We start from the raw sequence: 15,912 nt of genomic DNA, 5'->3' as shown, positions 1-15,912 counted from the left end.
AGAGATTACTGTATATGATTACTTTGTGATCATGAGTGCAGTTGAGGATATAGCAGCAATAGCTCAATCAGGATAACTCCTTGAGTTATGGATCACCTGAGAACAACGTTAGGATACATAAGCCATAAGGAACCACTAGATCGAGCATTCTGACACGGCAAAAATAAAGCCACTCCCATTCACTTGAGGATATACAAGCACATGAGCTTGGTACCAAGAAAGGATGTATTACCCATAATAGTCAGGGAACGAAGCATTACAATAAAGCCCGAAGCAGATACTTCCGGGCCCTGGAACTACAATGTTCAATTGACAATACCCACTACCCCACCCCGCAAGACCACTATAAGAATAAATGGTATACCCGACGAGAAAGAGAAGGATTCAAGGAAGCCATGTGCAAATACAACCCTTGGTCCCTCCGAAGAGACAGTTATAAAGTCAGAGAATCCATGAAGGCAGGACAACTGATGGATCCAAGTCGCACACAGGTAAGTTCCCTTTCCCCGGGAGGTAAGCCTGGAAATCTCTAGGACGAGATTTTCTTAAGGGGGTAGGTTTGTAACACCCTGGTTTTCGCTCCCTCTTTTCTTTTCTTTTGCCGATTTGACTCCCGTTTCTTTTTCTCGATGTTATCGGATTTCTTTCGCTCTTGGGTATGTGAAGATGGTCATCTAGCCTTGCCTTCCCTGAATTCTCCCCAGTCCAGCCTTTCCACCCAAGATTCTTCTCGGGGTTTTGCCGTCAAAACCATACCTTTCGAATTGCTGGAAGGGAAACCCTGATCTCTCGTGTTTCAAAGGAACCCCAATTTATTTTGCCATGTTGCCTCCCAAAACTTTTCCCAATGATCATTCTCTATCTTTAAACCCTGGATATGCAAAAATATTGCTAGGTCATTTGCAATATTTTTGATTTATAATTAATTCCTTTTTCTGCTAGTTGAAGGAATTAAATCCAGGAAAATAGCTATCCATCTCCAATGCTCATGAAAACTTGTAGAGATATTCTTGGTGACCATACTGAGCTCCCATAAAATATTGGCCATCATAGAATAAAGGAAATTTTCCTTTTCCTATTTAATGCCAATATTGCATTTTGGGCACTTTCTAAAAATACTACCATTTTGGTAGCCAATAAAAATCCCAAATAATTCATGGAGCTTCTCCTATCCATATCTTGCTCATTTCCATCAAGATCCCAAGCCCTATAGTTCAAATTTTGAGCACAACATCAAATTGCAAATTCTGTCCAGTTGGGAAATTTGCAAAGGAAGTGCTCTATTCATTGATCTACTTGAGCTGAAACTTTTCATGGTGGTTTATATTGTTAAATTACTAGTGAATACCAAAAATCAGCTCCATCCCCTTCTTCATTGTTGTCCAAGAAGTTCTTTTAAGTTTTTGCCTATTTGGCAGCTTTGTGAAGGAAATACCATGTAGGCATTCCCAAATGAGCTGAATTTTTTCCAGCAACTCCATATATCCAAATTAACCCTCTCCCCCGAATTTGAGCCAAATGAATCTAGCCAATTTGTCCCAGAAAATTCTTTTCCATTTCTGGCCAGTTTGTAAGTGTTCAAAGGAAGTACCATCTACACTGGTCGATTGGTGTTTAAATTTTGGCATAATGACCACCTTAGTAGATGACTATCCCATGCCAAAATCCAGCTTGTTTCTCTTAGCCAATTGCTCATAAATCATTTCAAACACCTTGCTGCCAAAACCCTCTTCTGCGAAATTCGTTCTCCTCACAGCTATCCAGCTCGCTCCAGATACTCCCCTTATCCATTTGACCAGAGAGTCACTTGTGAGACAAGGTTTGGGAACTGGACGCGAGCAAGAACGGGCAGTGCCGTGGTGACCACGCATTGAGCATCCAGAAACTGCGCTCTGCACTGTGTTGTCTCCGTGCCGTCGCCTCCGGCCAGCCCCCGCTAGTGTGAGCATGCCTAACGGCTCCACCGAGTCCACATGGCCCCTCTCCCGCATCTTCCCCCTCGAGACTCTTCCTCGCCGCGCCCCGACAAGCTTCGCCGGAGCTCTGTTCTGCCCGTGCCCCGAGCCGTCACCTCTCCCTTGTCTCCTTCCTCTCGAGCTGTCGCCTCTCCCTGCCTCTCGTCAGGTCGGACGCTTGCCGACGCCCGCAACCAGCCAGCCACGCCACCCGCGAGCAACAACATGCTGATAAGAACGTCGCGGTGGCCGTTCCTATCCGCTCCGGCCAGCCGGCTATAAAAGCCGCGGCCCGAGCCCTTCCCCGAGCACCTCAGCTCTCTAGCACTCTCCCTATCCCTCCTAGCCTCCTCCCCGGCCTCTTAATCAAGCTCGAGGAGCTACAGTTCCATCCAATCGCCGCCACGGCCGCCGCCTTGGTCCTCCCAAATTGGAGCTGCCCCGAACCTCTCATGTCCATCTTCTGTGACCAGAGGAACCCCCAAGGTTCGTTAACCCTTACCCAATTCTCTACCCCGCCTCTGGTGCACTATGGTGACATGCCCAACCTCGCCGGAGCCGCCTTCCGCCGTGGCCAATGCCCCGCCTGACTCCGAGCTCTCTGGCGCTCGTGTGGTACCGGGACGGATGCGGCGGTTCACCCCAGGGCCTCCGGTGCCCTCCCCGCAGCCCGAGGTGGTTGGAGTTGGCCAGACGTGCGCCGGCGCCGTGCAGTCTCGCCGGTGCCTCTGTTCGTCGGGAGGAGAGAGAGAGGACCCGACAGGTGGGGTCGGGACCCACCTGTCGGCGGCTGGAGGACCGCCAGCTGGTTCAGTGGAGACAACCCGGCAAAGATTACGCTTTCCCCTAGGGAAAGCGTATTCTTCCAAAGTGGGCGACTCACTGAGCTCCCAGGGACCCTTGTGGAAATATTCTTTTTGCAAATAGGTCCCTAACAAAAAAAGGCTTGTATCTTTTTGCTCGGGACTCCGATTGGGGTGATTCCAAAGCCCACATCCTCGTCTCGTCGAGCCCGTCAGGATGGTATCATTTTCACAAGGTGGTGACACAGTGAAAATGACCGTTTTGCCCTTGACTCCAATCAGCCCCCTTCGAGAGAGATCCATCCCAGCGATCCTTTCTGCGGACTCTCCGCACCTCTTCCGGGAGTATTCTTCAACCCTAGGCAAGCTGACCATCTGATATATGCCTTAAAGCATTGCTCTGTGTTGTTTGTGCATGATTAACTTAATATGCTTGTGATTGCATGCGTAGTAGTGGACTGTATGTGACTCTGAGGAACCCTTACTCGCATCTTCTTCAATAATGGCACCACGCCTGAGTCTGAGCTGCTTTCGGCCGTCCGAGGTGGATGCCAACTTCATAATTCTCTTGTCGACAGCTAGCTCGTGTTCTGAGCTGCTTTTTGGCCGTCTCGGGCAGATGTTGAATTTATTTCCGTGGCAGTGACCCTATGCTCTGAGGTGTTCTTCGGTCGTCTTAGGGAACTGCTACGTTATTCTTATCAACAACACCTCATGCTCTGTGCTGCTTTCCAGCCGTCTTGAGCCGGGGTTGAGTTATTCCAATAACGTCCCAGATATGTGTGGTAAAGACCGTTCTGGTGGCTACCGATGTATTTGCCGGTTTTATGCGAGGGTTCTGAGGGTCTACTTTATAGTTAGAGCTCGTAAAGTAATAACCTGTCATTTACATACTGTCTTAGTAATGACTCATAATATAGAGATAGGTTGTGGTATTTCTACCGTTGTTATTTCATGCATGATCATCATCATGTTAAGTCATTGTTGACAACAACCATGCTTGATAAATATGTTGTTAAGCCAAACCTAAGGAGTTGATCTCGAGTCACCTGTCTGGGCTTATCCTTGCAACCACATTTGCCGATATGGGACGGCTGTGACTTGAGTTGTTCGCGTGATCGCTCTCACCGGTACCTCCAAAGAGGGAGGGTTATGCACGCGTGCTACCCTGATCAGGTAGGCGGTGATAACCCTGTGAGACAAGTTAAGTTGAGTTGGGCCCGTCCCCGGTTGGGACAGTTTTTTTTTTGCCACGACGGTGGCAGGTGTCATGAGGACACAGGGCCACCCAGGGCAAGACTCCAGAGGAGAGTGGTTGCCAGTGGTACGATGAGAGGGTCACGGTTCAGGCAAGTTTCGTTGGAGTAATGCTGGTCCACCCGAATGGGATCACGAGGTCAGTGCTCCAGAGTGTGGGTAAAGTGTGCAACCTCTGTAGAGTGTCAAATCTATTCGAATAGCCGAGTCCATGGTATTGGACAGCCCGACCAGATCTCAGTAAGTGATCAACCGTAAGAGTGATGATAATGATGGAAGAACTCGTCTGGTGTAGACATGGGAAGATCTCCGGTATATGACATGTTAGACATGGGATGGCTATGAGATGAGTGGTCAGATGACCACATGAGTTGTATTGGATTTGGATCAGATTCAGACCAGATCATGAGGATAGTCGGAGTATAATTCATTTACCTAATGTGCTTTACTTTATCGCATTAACTTTAGAAGTTATCTTGCTAGATAACCCTGTTATATCTTGATAATTAACATTGCTACATAGGTATGCTAGGTCATGATGATTCATATTGTTCTAATAACAAATACATGCTTGAATGCCATGGATCGCTTTGCTTAGTGTATATGTTAGTTTGGTTTATTTGCGAGTACATTCAAAAGTACTCAGCGGCTTTTAACGTGGCCAGGTTCACATAAGGATCCGTCGTATGCAAGGATCTAGAGCGTTCGCAGGCTAGAAGCGTAACTGAGTCAGATCCATATGGATTGGAGCTGCATCAAGACCATGCTGCCTTAGATAGAGCTTTTCCGCTGCCATCACCCTTGTAGCTCATCATGTAAAACTCTTATATTCATTAATAGAAATGCCTATGTTCATGATACCTGTTGTAAATGTGCATGCTAGAGTGATTTCCTGGGCTGGCATGTGCGGCGACCGTCTGGCTACAGTGCTAATCAGGCGGAGCGCCACAACACAGTACTACCGCTCTAGGTACAGTAGTAAATTTTTACTGCCGCTGGACAAGCGGTACTACCGCTCAGCGAGCGGTAGATTTTTTTTACTACCGCTGGCCAAGCGGTACTACCGTGATAACTGTGGTACTACCGTGTCGCCGGGGCCATGGGGAGTTATATTAGGGCAGGGGGTAGTTCCTTCTCACCCCATACCCATTCACCCATTCATCTCGTGTCTCTCTCTCTCTCTTATCAAGAAACAGTGCCGGAGGGACTCGCCGGATCTCCTTCTCTGGCCACTCTCCTCCCATTCCGTTTGGTTGGATCGTCTCCCTCCTCTTTCTCATGCCATGGACCTCGGTATTGCCCCTAGTTCCATTCTATTTGCTTCGTTCTTGTTGAATCTAGGGTTGGGGGCATATGTGTTAGGTTCCATCATTGCATGGCACAGTCTTTTCATGAATGGATGGTTGGAGAGTGCTTGTGTGGTAGAAATTTTACTTAGTAGCATACAACATGTGAGTTTGGGTCCCCGATAATATCAGATCTGAAGTTTTGTATGTCAGATCTCGCAGTCTTCGCCCATGCGGTACTAGTGCTCATCCTGGAGCGGTACTACCGTAGTGGGTGCGGTAGTAAATTTTTACTACCGCTTGAACTATGGTACTACCGCTCCCAGGAGCAGTACTACCACTATCAGCGCGGTAGTAAATTTTTACTACCGCTTGACCTGCGATACTACCATTGTTCCCTGATCTCACATGTTCTGTCCTCCTAGTTCTCATTTCTCTCGGGTTTTCTGGTTTGCTTTGGTATTTCCTTGACTTCTTTTGTCATTTTCTCATGTTTGCGTTGCGTGTCATAGGTGGCGGCTCCAGGAGCTCGAACCCTTCTCGGGATACCAGTTCCAAGCGACTTCGCAATCCAGATGCATGCTAGGAATTCAAGGTTCCGAAGTGCAACTTCAAGCAGCCCGCTTACAAGAACAAGGATAACATTTTCAATTGGGATACTATGCCGCAAGCATAGTTTCTAATTCACCGGAAGAGCAACCCCTATGTCATCGATAGGGTTCATCTCCAGGGATGTGAACTGTTATAGTCCATGTAGCAGGCTCTCATTTATGAAGATGTGATCAAGACCAAGAAAAATAGCTATGTACCAGTTCAGTGGATGGACATGGACCATCTCAAGAAGGACCTGACGTACTTTGGTGAACCTCTGCACATGGTGGAACAGCTTGGGATTGCGGAGCTTATCACGTTTCACCTTGACTTTGATCCTGAGATTGTGGCTCAGTTCTTTGTCACAATCCACTTCCACACTGATGCGAAGCGCACTATGACTTGGGTGACCAATGGGGAGAGGCTATCTGCTACTTGGAAGGAGTTTATGGATCTTATGAACATTCGTGATGAGGGGCTTGAGAACCCACTTGGTTTGCACCCACACGCAAAGCCATCTGCTACACCTAAGGAGAAGCTGCTGCCCTACTTTATTGAGAAGGTGTCCCCATCTGGTGAGGTCTCTCACGTGTCGAACCAATTCCTTGATGTCATGCACCGAATCTTTCGCAACACTCTTTTTCTGTGCGTTGGCAACAAGGACCAGGTGCATTCATACCTGGTGGATATGCTTTTGATGTGTCAGAAAGGGCAGGCTCGTGCCTTTGGACTGCTTGATGTGTCTCACGTCATGTGGAGTGAGCTACAGCCGACAATATTTCATCGTAAGGTTGACATCTATGGCCCTTATTTGTTTTACTTGACACATGCAAAGTGGTCGGTGTCCTTTCTAGATATAGAGTTTCATGCTCCCGACTGGATCCGCCATGAGCCTATTAAGCTACGTGAGAAGAACAAGTGATCCAACACCACAACTACACCTGCTGCTGCCACCGCGGATACCGATGAGGATGATGATGAGGATGCGGCTGAGGATAAGGGCATTCCAGAGACACATGTGCCTTCCTCTGCCAAGCCATCTTGGGCTAAGAAGCTCGAGGACCGGATGAAGACTTTGTTTTGCATGCATGCGAAGGGGCAGTACATGACTCATGATGCTCAGAAGGAGAGCCGTCAGTGCAACAAGCTGAATCTAAGGAATCTCGACGTGCACATCTCCTGTGGGTCTGAGCAAGACATTACTCCTGAAGCTGCTTGGATGGAAAAGAAGAATCTTTAGTGGGCTGAGTCTGATAAAGAGTCTGATGAGGAGACATAAGAGGAGACCGATGAGGAGTCTGATGAGGAGTCTGATGGTTGATTCCTCTACATCTCAAGCTACCACCTGTGTCTTAGGAATCCTCTCTACCTTTTGGTGTCTCGATGCCAAAGGGGGAGAGAGTGTAGGATTTGCAAGTTTCTTCGCTTTCGGTGTCGCTTTGTTCGTTGAACTTTCGTTGCTACTTTGGTTGGTTTTGTTTTGTGTGTGAGACTAGTAGACGTCGTACTCTATCATATGGTGTGAGACATATGCTATCACTCCTCTATCTTTATTATCTCATTATTATCCAATTTGTTAGTAGCTTGTGAGTCTAATTATTATGTGCCCTTATCTTCATGCTCACATGCTATGCCTTGCTTCCATGCTTAGTGTTTATTCAGTTTGTTCCAAGAAATGCCTCGTCTATAAAATCTAGGGGAGTGCTATTCCTTGGTTGTTGTGCTATACAAACCATGACCTTTCTATAAAGTATGCACACATCTAGGGGGAGCCTGTCTCTAGTTTTTAGATTTTGGGTTTGCATATGTTACTTTTATATCCTTTAGTGCAAATCCTGTATTGTCATCAATCCACCAAAAAGGGGGAGATTGTTAGGGCATATTTCTCCCTCAGTGGTTTTGGTGATTGATGACAATATCTGCGCGGACTAATCGTGTGCATTGAGCATTTCAAATAATTCATGACTAGGCACAAGACGATTCGGTGCTCCGAGGAGTCTTTCAAAGACAGTTACTTTCTACATTTCTCTTTGGTGGATTTGATTCGTAGGAAAGCCATACTATTAAGAGGGGGTCCACTTCGGAAAGTTTTGGGTGGAATCAACACGTACACAATTCTATTGCACCACCTTTCCCTTGCTTCAATGGAGCTCCAGCTTGTTTCTTCCCTGTCTCTGCAAAAGGGTCAACGGTAGTACTTCTCGTGCGAGCGGTATTACCGCACGCACATCGGTAGTACTGCTCTTTGGGCGGTAGTAGTTTTTCACTACCGCTCTCTGGGCGGTAGTAGTTTTTTACTACCACTCCGTCGGACTTTTTGCGCATCCACAGCCTCAGCGGTGGTAGGCACGGTAGTAATTTTTTACTATCGTGGTTGGTGAACCTACAGTGCAGTAGTACCGCTCCTAGCAGCGGTAGTAACGCTTTGCTCGGGCTGTCAGTGGGGGTAACGGTTGGATTCTTCCCCCCACTATATAAAGGGGTCTTCTTCCTCAAGAAGGTCACCTCTTACCCCCCAAGATCCATTGTTGCTCAAAGTTCATTTCCACCAGATCTCTCTCCCTAGCCAATCAAACTTGTTGATTTCCTAGGGATTGGTTGAGAAGGCCCTAATCTATACTTCCACCAAGAGATATTTGATTCCCCCACTAATCCCTTGCGGATCTTGTTACTCTTGGGTGTTTGAGCACCCTACACAGTTGAGGTCACCTCGGAGCCACATTCCTTTGTGGTGAAGCTTTGTGGTCTTGTTGGGAGCCTCCAAGCTTTGTGTGGAGATTGCTCCAACCTTGTTTGTAAAGGTTAAGTCGCCGCCTTCAAGGGCACCAATAGTGGAATCACGGCATCTCGCATTGTGTGAGGGTGTGAGGAGAATACGGTGTACCTAGTGGCTTCCTGGCAAGCATTGTGCCTCCACACCGCTCCAACGGAGACGTACTTCCTGTCAAAGGGAAGGAACTTCGGTAACACATCCTCGTCTCCACCGGTTCCACTTGCGGTTATCTCTTACCTTTACTTGGTACTTATTATTGTTGTGGTGTATTCCTTGCATGCACCTGTTGTCGTTGTTCTTAGCATCATATAGGATGCTCACCTATTTGTTCATCTAGAGAACCTTTTGTTGCTAACCCTAAATTGTTAAGAAGAGCTAAAAATTGGTAGTTGCCTATTCACCCCCCCCCCTCTAGTCAACCATATCGATCCTTTCACCACTTTTTGCAACTTGCCTGATGACCCAACATGCTTGAAGGCTGTGGGTGGAGCTTGTGTTAGGCGGGGCCGAGTGTATGGGGCATGGCTTGTCCAGTAGTACGTCGAGGGCCGATCTGGCTCTCGTCCGTGTTTTGTTCCTTTTCTCTATGGGCGTGGAGGTAATCGGCCCTGTGAATGGGGTGTACGCCTTCTCCGGATTCCTCTGGTTTTCTCGATATGGCGAGGCTCCATACACATTTGTTGTATTTGCCTAGTGCTTTCCATGGTGCAATATTTGAGCATCAGGTTTGATAGCTCGGCGAAGGTTTTAATTCGACGACATGTGAGAGCGTTGAGGATGCCCTCATCATGGCAGTTATGCTGGCAGGAGTTGATCATCTCGCGCTCGCCGCCGCCCTCTGCCCTATCCTTGTTGAGGCGGAATCTGGCCCATTAGTGATGTATTGATTCCCCTGGCCATTGTATAACCTTATGCGGGCCTAATAAACCGAACTCTTCCGCTTTTCTCGAGGGATACTCGAGTTGGGTGGTAGGTGGGATTAAATTCCGTGTTCCCATGAGATGTGGGTCCGAGATCTCAGCGACCGCATCCCACGCTCTAGTGGGGTTTAGCGCGGCATGCTCGGAGTCCGCGGTTACAACGAGACCCTGATGTGCTGATTCTGGGTCGAGTGCTCGATCGTCCACTGGTCCCGAGTTATTCTCGGGATAAGAACGGATTCCGGATTATCTGGGGAGTCCAGATGATAAGTAACTGGGACGTAGACCGTCCTTAGTTTTGGTAATTGATGTGGGGATCCCTTAGCCAGGCACTCGACGGTGCCAACCAAATGCGTGATGGGTGGGACGCAAATTTCCGTGTCATCGAGTCTAAGCCCAACTCGATCGTAGATTGTAGATTGGTCGTCGATCATGCCCATAGCTTGGATTCAGCCGAGTAACTCGTGTAGTAATGGGGTCTCGGTGGAGTCCATACCGTTTGAGTTCTCGGGCTAGGCCCGCGGCACCCATCCCCCGGGGTCATTCGTGGACACTTCAGGGCTATGTTGGGCTGAGAAGAATCTGGGCGTATCGACCATGTCGGGCTTTAAGGCCGGAAAAAAGGTCGTCCCAGTAGTGGGATCCACGGCTTCCGAAGTCGAAGCATCGGGGTTCATGGGATCCTCAAAAGGAGCTAGGAGCCTTGTTAAAACAAGATCTCCCAGGGGTCGGCGATGAACTCTAGGCTCCCGAACCTGACTTCCTGACTAGGGGTGAAGCTTTTGACCTGGCCAACGCGGACGGCCGGTCGGCATGCAGAACGATGCTTCCGAACGCGAAGATCTGTCCAGGGACAAAGATGTCCCTGTTGCGGATCTCTTCATCGATGACTAAGCATGCCATCAATCCTTCGTGTGATCCTACAACGTAACTCTCATTGAAAGCACCAACATCGGTGTCAAAACCGGTGGATCTCGGGTAGGAGGTCCCGAGGTGTGGATCTTGGATTGATGGGTTACAGGGGAGGAAGGAGACAGTGTTTACCCAGGTTCGTGCCCTCTTGAGGAGGTAAAACCCTACGTCCTACTTGATTATATTGATGTGGATGAGAATTACAGAGTTGATCTACCTCGAGATCGTATGAGCCAAAACCCTAGATGAGTCAACTTTTCTACACGGATCAAACCCTCTGGTTTATATAGACACCAGAGGATCATATGGTTACACATAACCAACCTCCAGCCAGGGAAAAATGCGCCGACCTAGGCTACTTAAGTTGGATGACACACGAGTCTTCGGAGCTTTCCTTCTTGAACACGAGGTCGTCATGCAATCCAGTCTTCAACAGAGCATCCCATTAGCTCGACCCATAAGATAAAAGCTGACCACCTGCGGACCCCTTAATTTCGGACTCCCTCACCAGGTCGATCATATTGATCGCCATCTTAACAAGGCCGCAGATGATTTGTCACGTCTGGGCTCTCAGCATAAGCGAGTTCCTCCCATTGTGTTCCTTGATGTACTTCCTAATCCCTTAGTTAATTTGCCTTTAGAGGAACATATAGCTATTCTCGACCCGGAGGCACAGCTGGTGGCGGCTCTTCATGCTATCCATGATTGGACTATTCCCTACCTGGCTTATTTGACCCGTGGTGAGCTACAAGATGAGGAAACCATCGCCCGACAGATTATCAGGTGTTGCAAATCTATGACTTGTCAATGACGAGTTACACCGACGAAGTATTACCGGTGTGTTCCAATGTTGCATTTCCCCTGCATAAGGCCGCGAGATTCTTACATTTAGAGACACTAGCTCCACCTCATTGTACATACATATGTATATACCTTTGTGTTCAATACAATAAAGCCGACACCCCCGAAACTTGGGGTCTTTGTCATATCATCTCAAAAATTGTGCATGAGTCTTTCTTATTTGATCACAAGTTACTTGGGGGCTCTCGACTCAATGAGTTATCTGTTAATATCCCTCTTGACCCGACTAAATACCACTATTAAACTTGGTTAGACATGCCTGTTTGCAAGATGCTACTCCGAACAGGTGACCCGGTGTACTCTTGATAAGTCAATCCATATGGACCGTGCACTTATCCATGTTAAAACACCGTCTTAAATCACGTGAGAGCCGACTTACAAAGAGCAAGGGTAAAACATGGGCTATCATGCCAGCTTCATTGAAGCAAGACTTGAGCCTCGAAAGTCAGTCTCAATACCGAGCCTCAGGAGTCGGCTTATAACTTATGCAATTTACTTTCAAATTTATATATATATATATATATATATCTTTATATTCTAACTTACAAGTATAATTTTTCCTTATTTCTATTCGGGTCGACACCACACATCCGGGCTATCTTTTTTGCTCTTACAAAGATAGCACTAGATCACTCGATGATGAGTTATCCTTCTTGGTACAATTATCAATACCCTTTTTAAGAATAAGATTTACCTCCTCTTTCCCTGCTTATGGAAAGATGCCACAACCAGTTTGGTGGAGAAGAGTAAAGTAAAAGACAAGCATATCATAAATAGTTGCAACAATCAGCTCATTTCTTTCACAAAATAAAAGTTTTGTCGATATCAAGTGCACGATGGCACAAACACTGACTCAAGTATTTCAACTACTTCTATTACAAGCCCAAAAGATGGGCCACAAAATATTCAAAGTTTGACATCCTAAGAAGAGCATGACTACTGCTGCACGCCGGCTCTTCACTCTTCCGGGTCGACATCCCTTTGTTCATTTCCGAGTCATTTTGATCTGACTCATCATGTTCTGTCTGGAGGTTTCTTGCGGTCCACTAAATAGTTGTCAAAGCAGGGAAAATTGACTATTCTTGGATGATAATGGAGGGTTTGACATCAGGAGTGAAGTATTTCTTCCACCGAGGATGGGCAAGCTCGAACAACTTGTATTTCGGTGGGTTGATGCGATTGTGGTCCTTGGTGTAGCCGGGTTGGTACTTTGACAAGTCTAGCTCAGCAGCAAGCTGAGTGACCAGCATGCGAGTTTCCCTCACTCACTTGGTGTAATCTTTCCGTGATAACCCTGAGTCGTCCAAGTTGTATTCAGGAAACCCCCTCCATTACAGCCCGCTCTAACTCCAACAAATATGCCTTTGCACACGCAAGTGCTGTGTTGGCCCCAACTTGAGTCATCGATCTTTTCAGCTCCTAAATGCGGTGAGGAAGTGTTGTCAAGTCCTTGAGCAAGCTTTTGAGATGGTTAGGAGTCTTCTTGGTGTTTGTCGTGACTTTTATAGTATAAACACATCCTGTGAACATCTGTTCTCGGTATGTGAATTTGGCCTTCAATTTCATTATAGGTTGTTGCACAAGAATGCCGTTTTTCTTGTGTATGAAAGAAGAAAGCCACATCCGAAGAGTCGACTCATGATTTAAACCCGGACAATGACTATGATATAATCATTTACCAAAGATGGCCTAAGTCATATGAGTGATATGATGTCGTAGAGTTGCCAATTCTTCCTTGTTTGAACCAAGTTGCTCCTCGGCTGCATCGACATGTTGTCGTCAGACAGATGTTTCTTCAACAGATTGGCTCAAGGATTTCTGAAGATTAGCCGCCACCACTTCTGCTTTCTTCTTGAGCTCTTTCTCTCGTTTGATCCTCTTTTGCAAGCCGGCAACCGACGACTCAGACTCGTCCAACATTTCTTACACAATACAAAGTTATCATAAACACTTCCAAAAGCCTTGAGTCGCCACAGGCAGACAACCCGCCACTTGGGGGCTACAATACAAGCAATTGCAAAAAATTATCAAGTCCCATCCAATTGCATGCACTCTACATGGCACTTGGGGGCTAATGCGAGCCAGTAATTTCTTTCTAAACAATAGCAAGACCCCACTATCTCAAAGAGACGAGCCGCCACTTGGGGCTATAGGTTGAAGCTACTTTGTCATAATAAATTCAGATGTCTTACAAGTACTTGCTCGTTATTTTCATAATGACCCGGTCCTTGGGGACTACGGTCAGTTCTCACGAGTTGTAATTTTTTTGAAGATCCATCTCACTATTTACATTACTGATCCGACTCTTGGGGCTACATGTGTGTATGATAAAGGAGAGAAGGATGAGATTTTCATACCTCATATTTACAATTGAGCATATTTATCAAATTCATCTCAACAACCCAGCTTTCAGATAGTCGGGTCAGATATTCTTGATGTAGGGCATTGATACTTCTCCAACATATCGATAATTTATGAAATATTCATGCCAACATTCTACAACTTCCATATACTTTTGTCAACATTTTATATTATTTTTGGGACTAACTTAGTTACCCGGTGCCTAGTGTCAGTTCCTGTTTTTTGTGTGTATTTTGTTTCACAGAAATTCCATATAAAACAAAGTCCAAACGCGATAAAAAATTATGGAGATTTTTTGGAATATATTTGAATTTTTGGAAGGATAATCAACGCAACACGGTGCCCGAGGGAGGCACAAGCCAACAGGGTGCGGCCAGGGGGGTTGGTTGTGCCCTGATGGCTTGTGGCTCCCACTTAAGTCGGTTGGGGACCTTCTTTTGCCGCAAGAAAGATATTTTTCTAATGAAAATCCTCTCAAAATTTCAGCCCGGTCGGAGGTAAGGATCTCTAGATATCTAAGAATGATTAAGGGCCAGAAAAGAGCAGCAAAAATAGGAGAGAAACACACACACACACACACACACACAGAGAGAGAGAGAGAGAGAGAGATCCAATCTTGGAGGGGCTCTCGCCCCTCCAAGAGCCATGCTGGTCAAGGACCACAGGGGAGAACCTCTCCACATCTAGGGATAGGCCATGGAGGAGGAATCCTAAGGGGGTGACTCTCTCCCCCTCTCTTTCGGTGGCGCCGGAGTGCCGCCGGAGGAACCATCGCCGTGGTGGTCGTCTTCATCAACATAACCGTCTCCATCACCTTCCCTCATGTGTCTATGGAAGTACACTCTCCCGCACCTCGTTGTAATCCCTAATTGAACATGGTGTTTCATGCCACATATTATTAATCAATGATGTGTTTTCATCCTATGGTGTTTGAGTAGATTTATGTTGTCCATTGGGTTGATTGATGATCTTGATTGATTTGATTGTATGTTCTATTTTGGTGTTGTCCTATGTTGCCCTTCGTGCCACGCACACGTGAGGGAATTCTTGTTGTACGGTTTGCAGTATGTGCATGATTCGCTTACAATGGGTGGCTAGAGTCACATAAGCTTACACACGAATAAGGGAGTTGTTTGCGTATGGGAGTAAAGGGGACTTGATGTTTAATGTTATGGTTTGGTTTACCTTAATGATCTCTAGTAGTTGTGGATGCTTGCTAGAGATCCAATCATAAGTTCATATGTTCCAAGTACGGAAAGTATGTTAGCTCATGCCTCTCCCTCATATAAAATTGCAAGAATGATTACCGATCTTGTTATCAGTTTCCTAGAATGATTCTGCACACCATACCATCATTATTCCACACTCGCTATTTGTAATATATTGTGATATATTCTAACTCTATTTAGTGCAGAACTATTTATCATATTTTAGTTCTCCACTATCATGCAAAGCTATCCTCTCTATACCCACAACGTGGTTTAATTTCTTGTAACTAGATAGAAGCAAACATTCGGTGTATGTAGAGTCGTATCGGTGGCAGATAGGACTTGAGAGAATATTGATCTTACCTTTAGATCCTTGTGGGTTTGACACTACATACTTCCTACTTCCCTCTTCGGTAATTTCTATGTTGATTCCTTGCACTTGGGGATTATCAAGCTCTTTTCTAGCGTCGTTGCCGAGGAGCAATAGCGTGGGGTTAAAAATTTTGTGTATGCTTGTTTGCTTCTATCATTAAGTAGATTTTGTTTCCCTTTTGTTTCTGTTTTATTTTCTTATTTCTTTAGTTTTGGGTGAAACAAATAAAAAAATTAAAAACAAAAAAACTACCCCCCCCTTTATAAGAGAAGCGATTATAAAGGCATGCATTGGAGAAGTGAGGGTCGACCTTGAACACTTGTGTTCATGCTCATGGAAACAATGTAGAAATTTTCATGGAAGTTTCTCATAAAAATAATTATTCATTTGTATATACCACTATACCGTAAAACTAATGTGCTTTTCATAATATTCATGATGCTCTTTTGCATGTTTCATCAACTATCCTTATGTGAGCATCATTGATATTATCATGCCTAGCTAAAAGGCTTTAAAGAAAAGCGCTTGTTGGGAGTCAACCCAACACGTATCCTTTCTGTTTTTGTGTGTTCACATGATTAAGCTACTGTATTGATCTTGTTTTATGTCATA

The 15,912-nt window shown here is 46.0% G+C and overlaps 1 protein-coding gene across 2 annotated transcripts; it reads left to right on the top strand.

Annotated features, from left to right (window-relative positions):
- Nucleotides 1-2,194: 2,194 nt before the first annotated feature.
- LOC123446852 lies at nt 2,195-7,609 on the top strand. Of its 2 annotated transcripts, none has more exons than XM_045123388.1 (2): nt 2,195-2,441; nt 5,814-7,609. In XM_045123388.1, the coding sequence occupies exon 2, from the start codon at nt 6,122-6,124 to the stop codon at nt 6,812-6,814; it is 693 nt and encodes a 230-aa protein (XP_044979323.1). In that variant the 5' UTR covers nt 2,195-2,441; nt 5,814-6,121; the 3' UTR covers nt 6,815-7,609. The 2 variants fall into 2 exon arrangements, 1 of the variants encoding a protein (XP_044979323.1); XR_006631451.1 differs by lacking the exon at nt 5,814-7,609 and adding an exon at nt 4,681-4,828.
- Nucleotides 7,610-15,912: the final 8,303 nt, after the last annotated feature.

Source organism: Hordeum vulgare, chromosome 4H (assembly GCF_904849725.1).
Source record: "Hordeum vulgare subsp. vulgare chromosome 4H, MorexV3_pseudomolecules_assembly, whole genome shotgun sequence".
Classification (NCBI taxonomy): Eukaryota; Viridiplantae; Streptophyta; class Magnoliopsida; order Poales; family Poaceae; genus Hordeum; species Hordeum vulgare.
Note: the sequence above shows the minus strand (reverse complement) of the source record. Positions and strands in the feature narration are given on the sequence as shown.

Bases quoted from the DNA above. Each gene is read 5' to 3' on its own strand.
- LOC123446852 (XM_045123388.1), top strand. From the start codon at position 6,122: ATGGACATGGACCATCTCAAGAAGGACCTGACGTACTTTGGTGAACCT.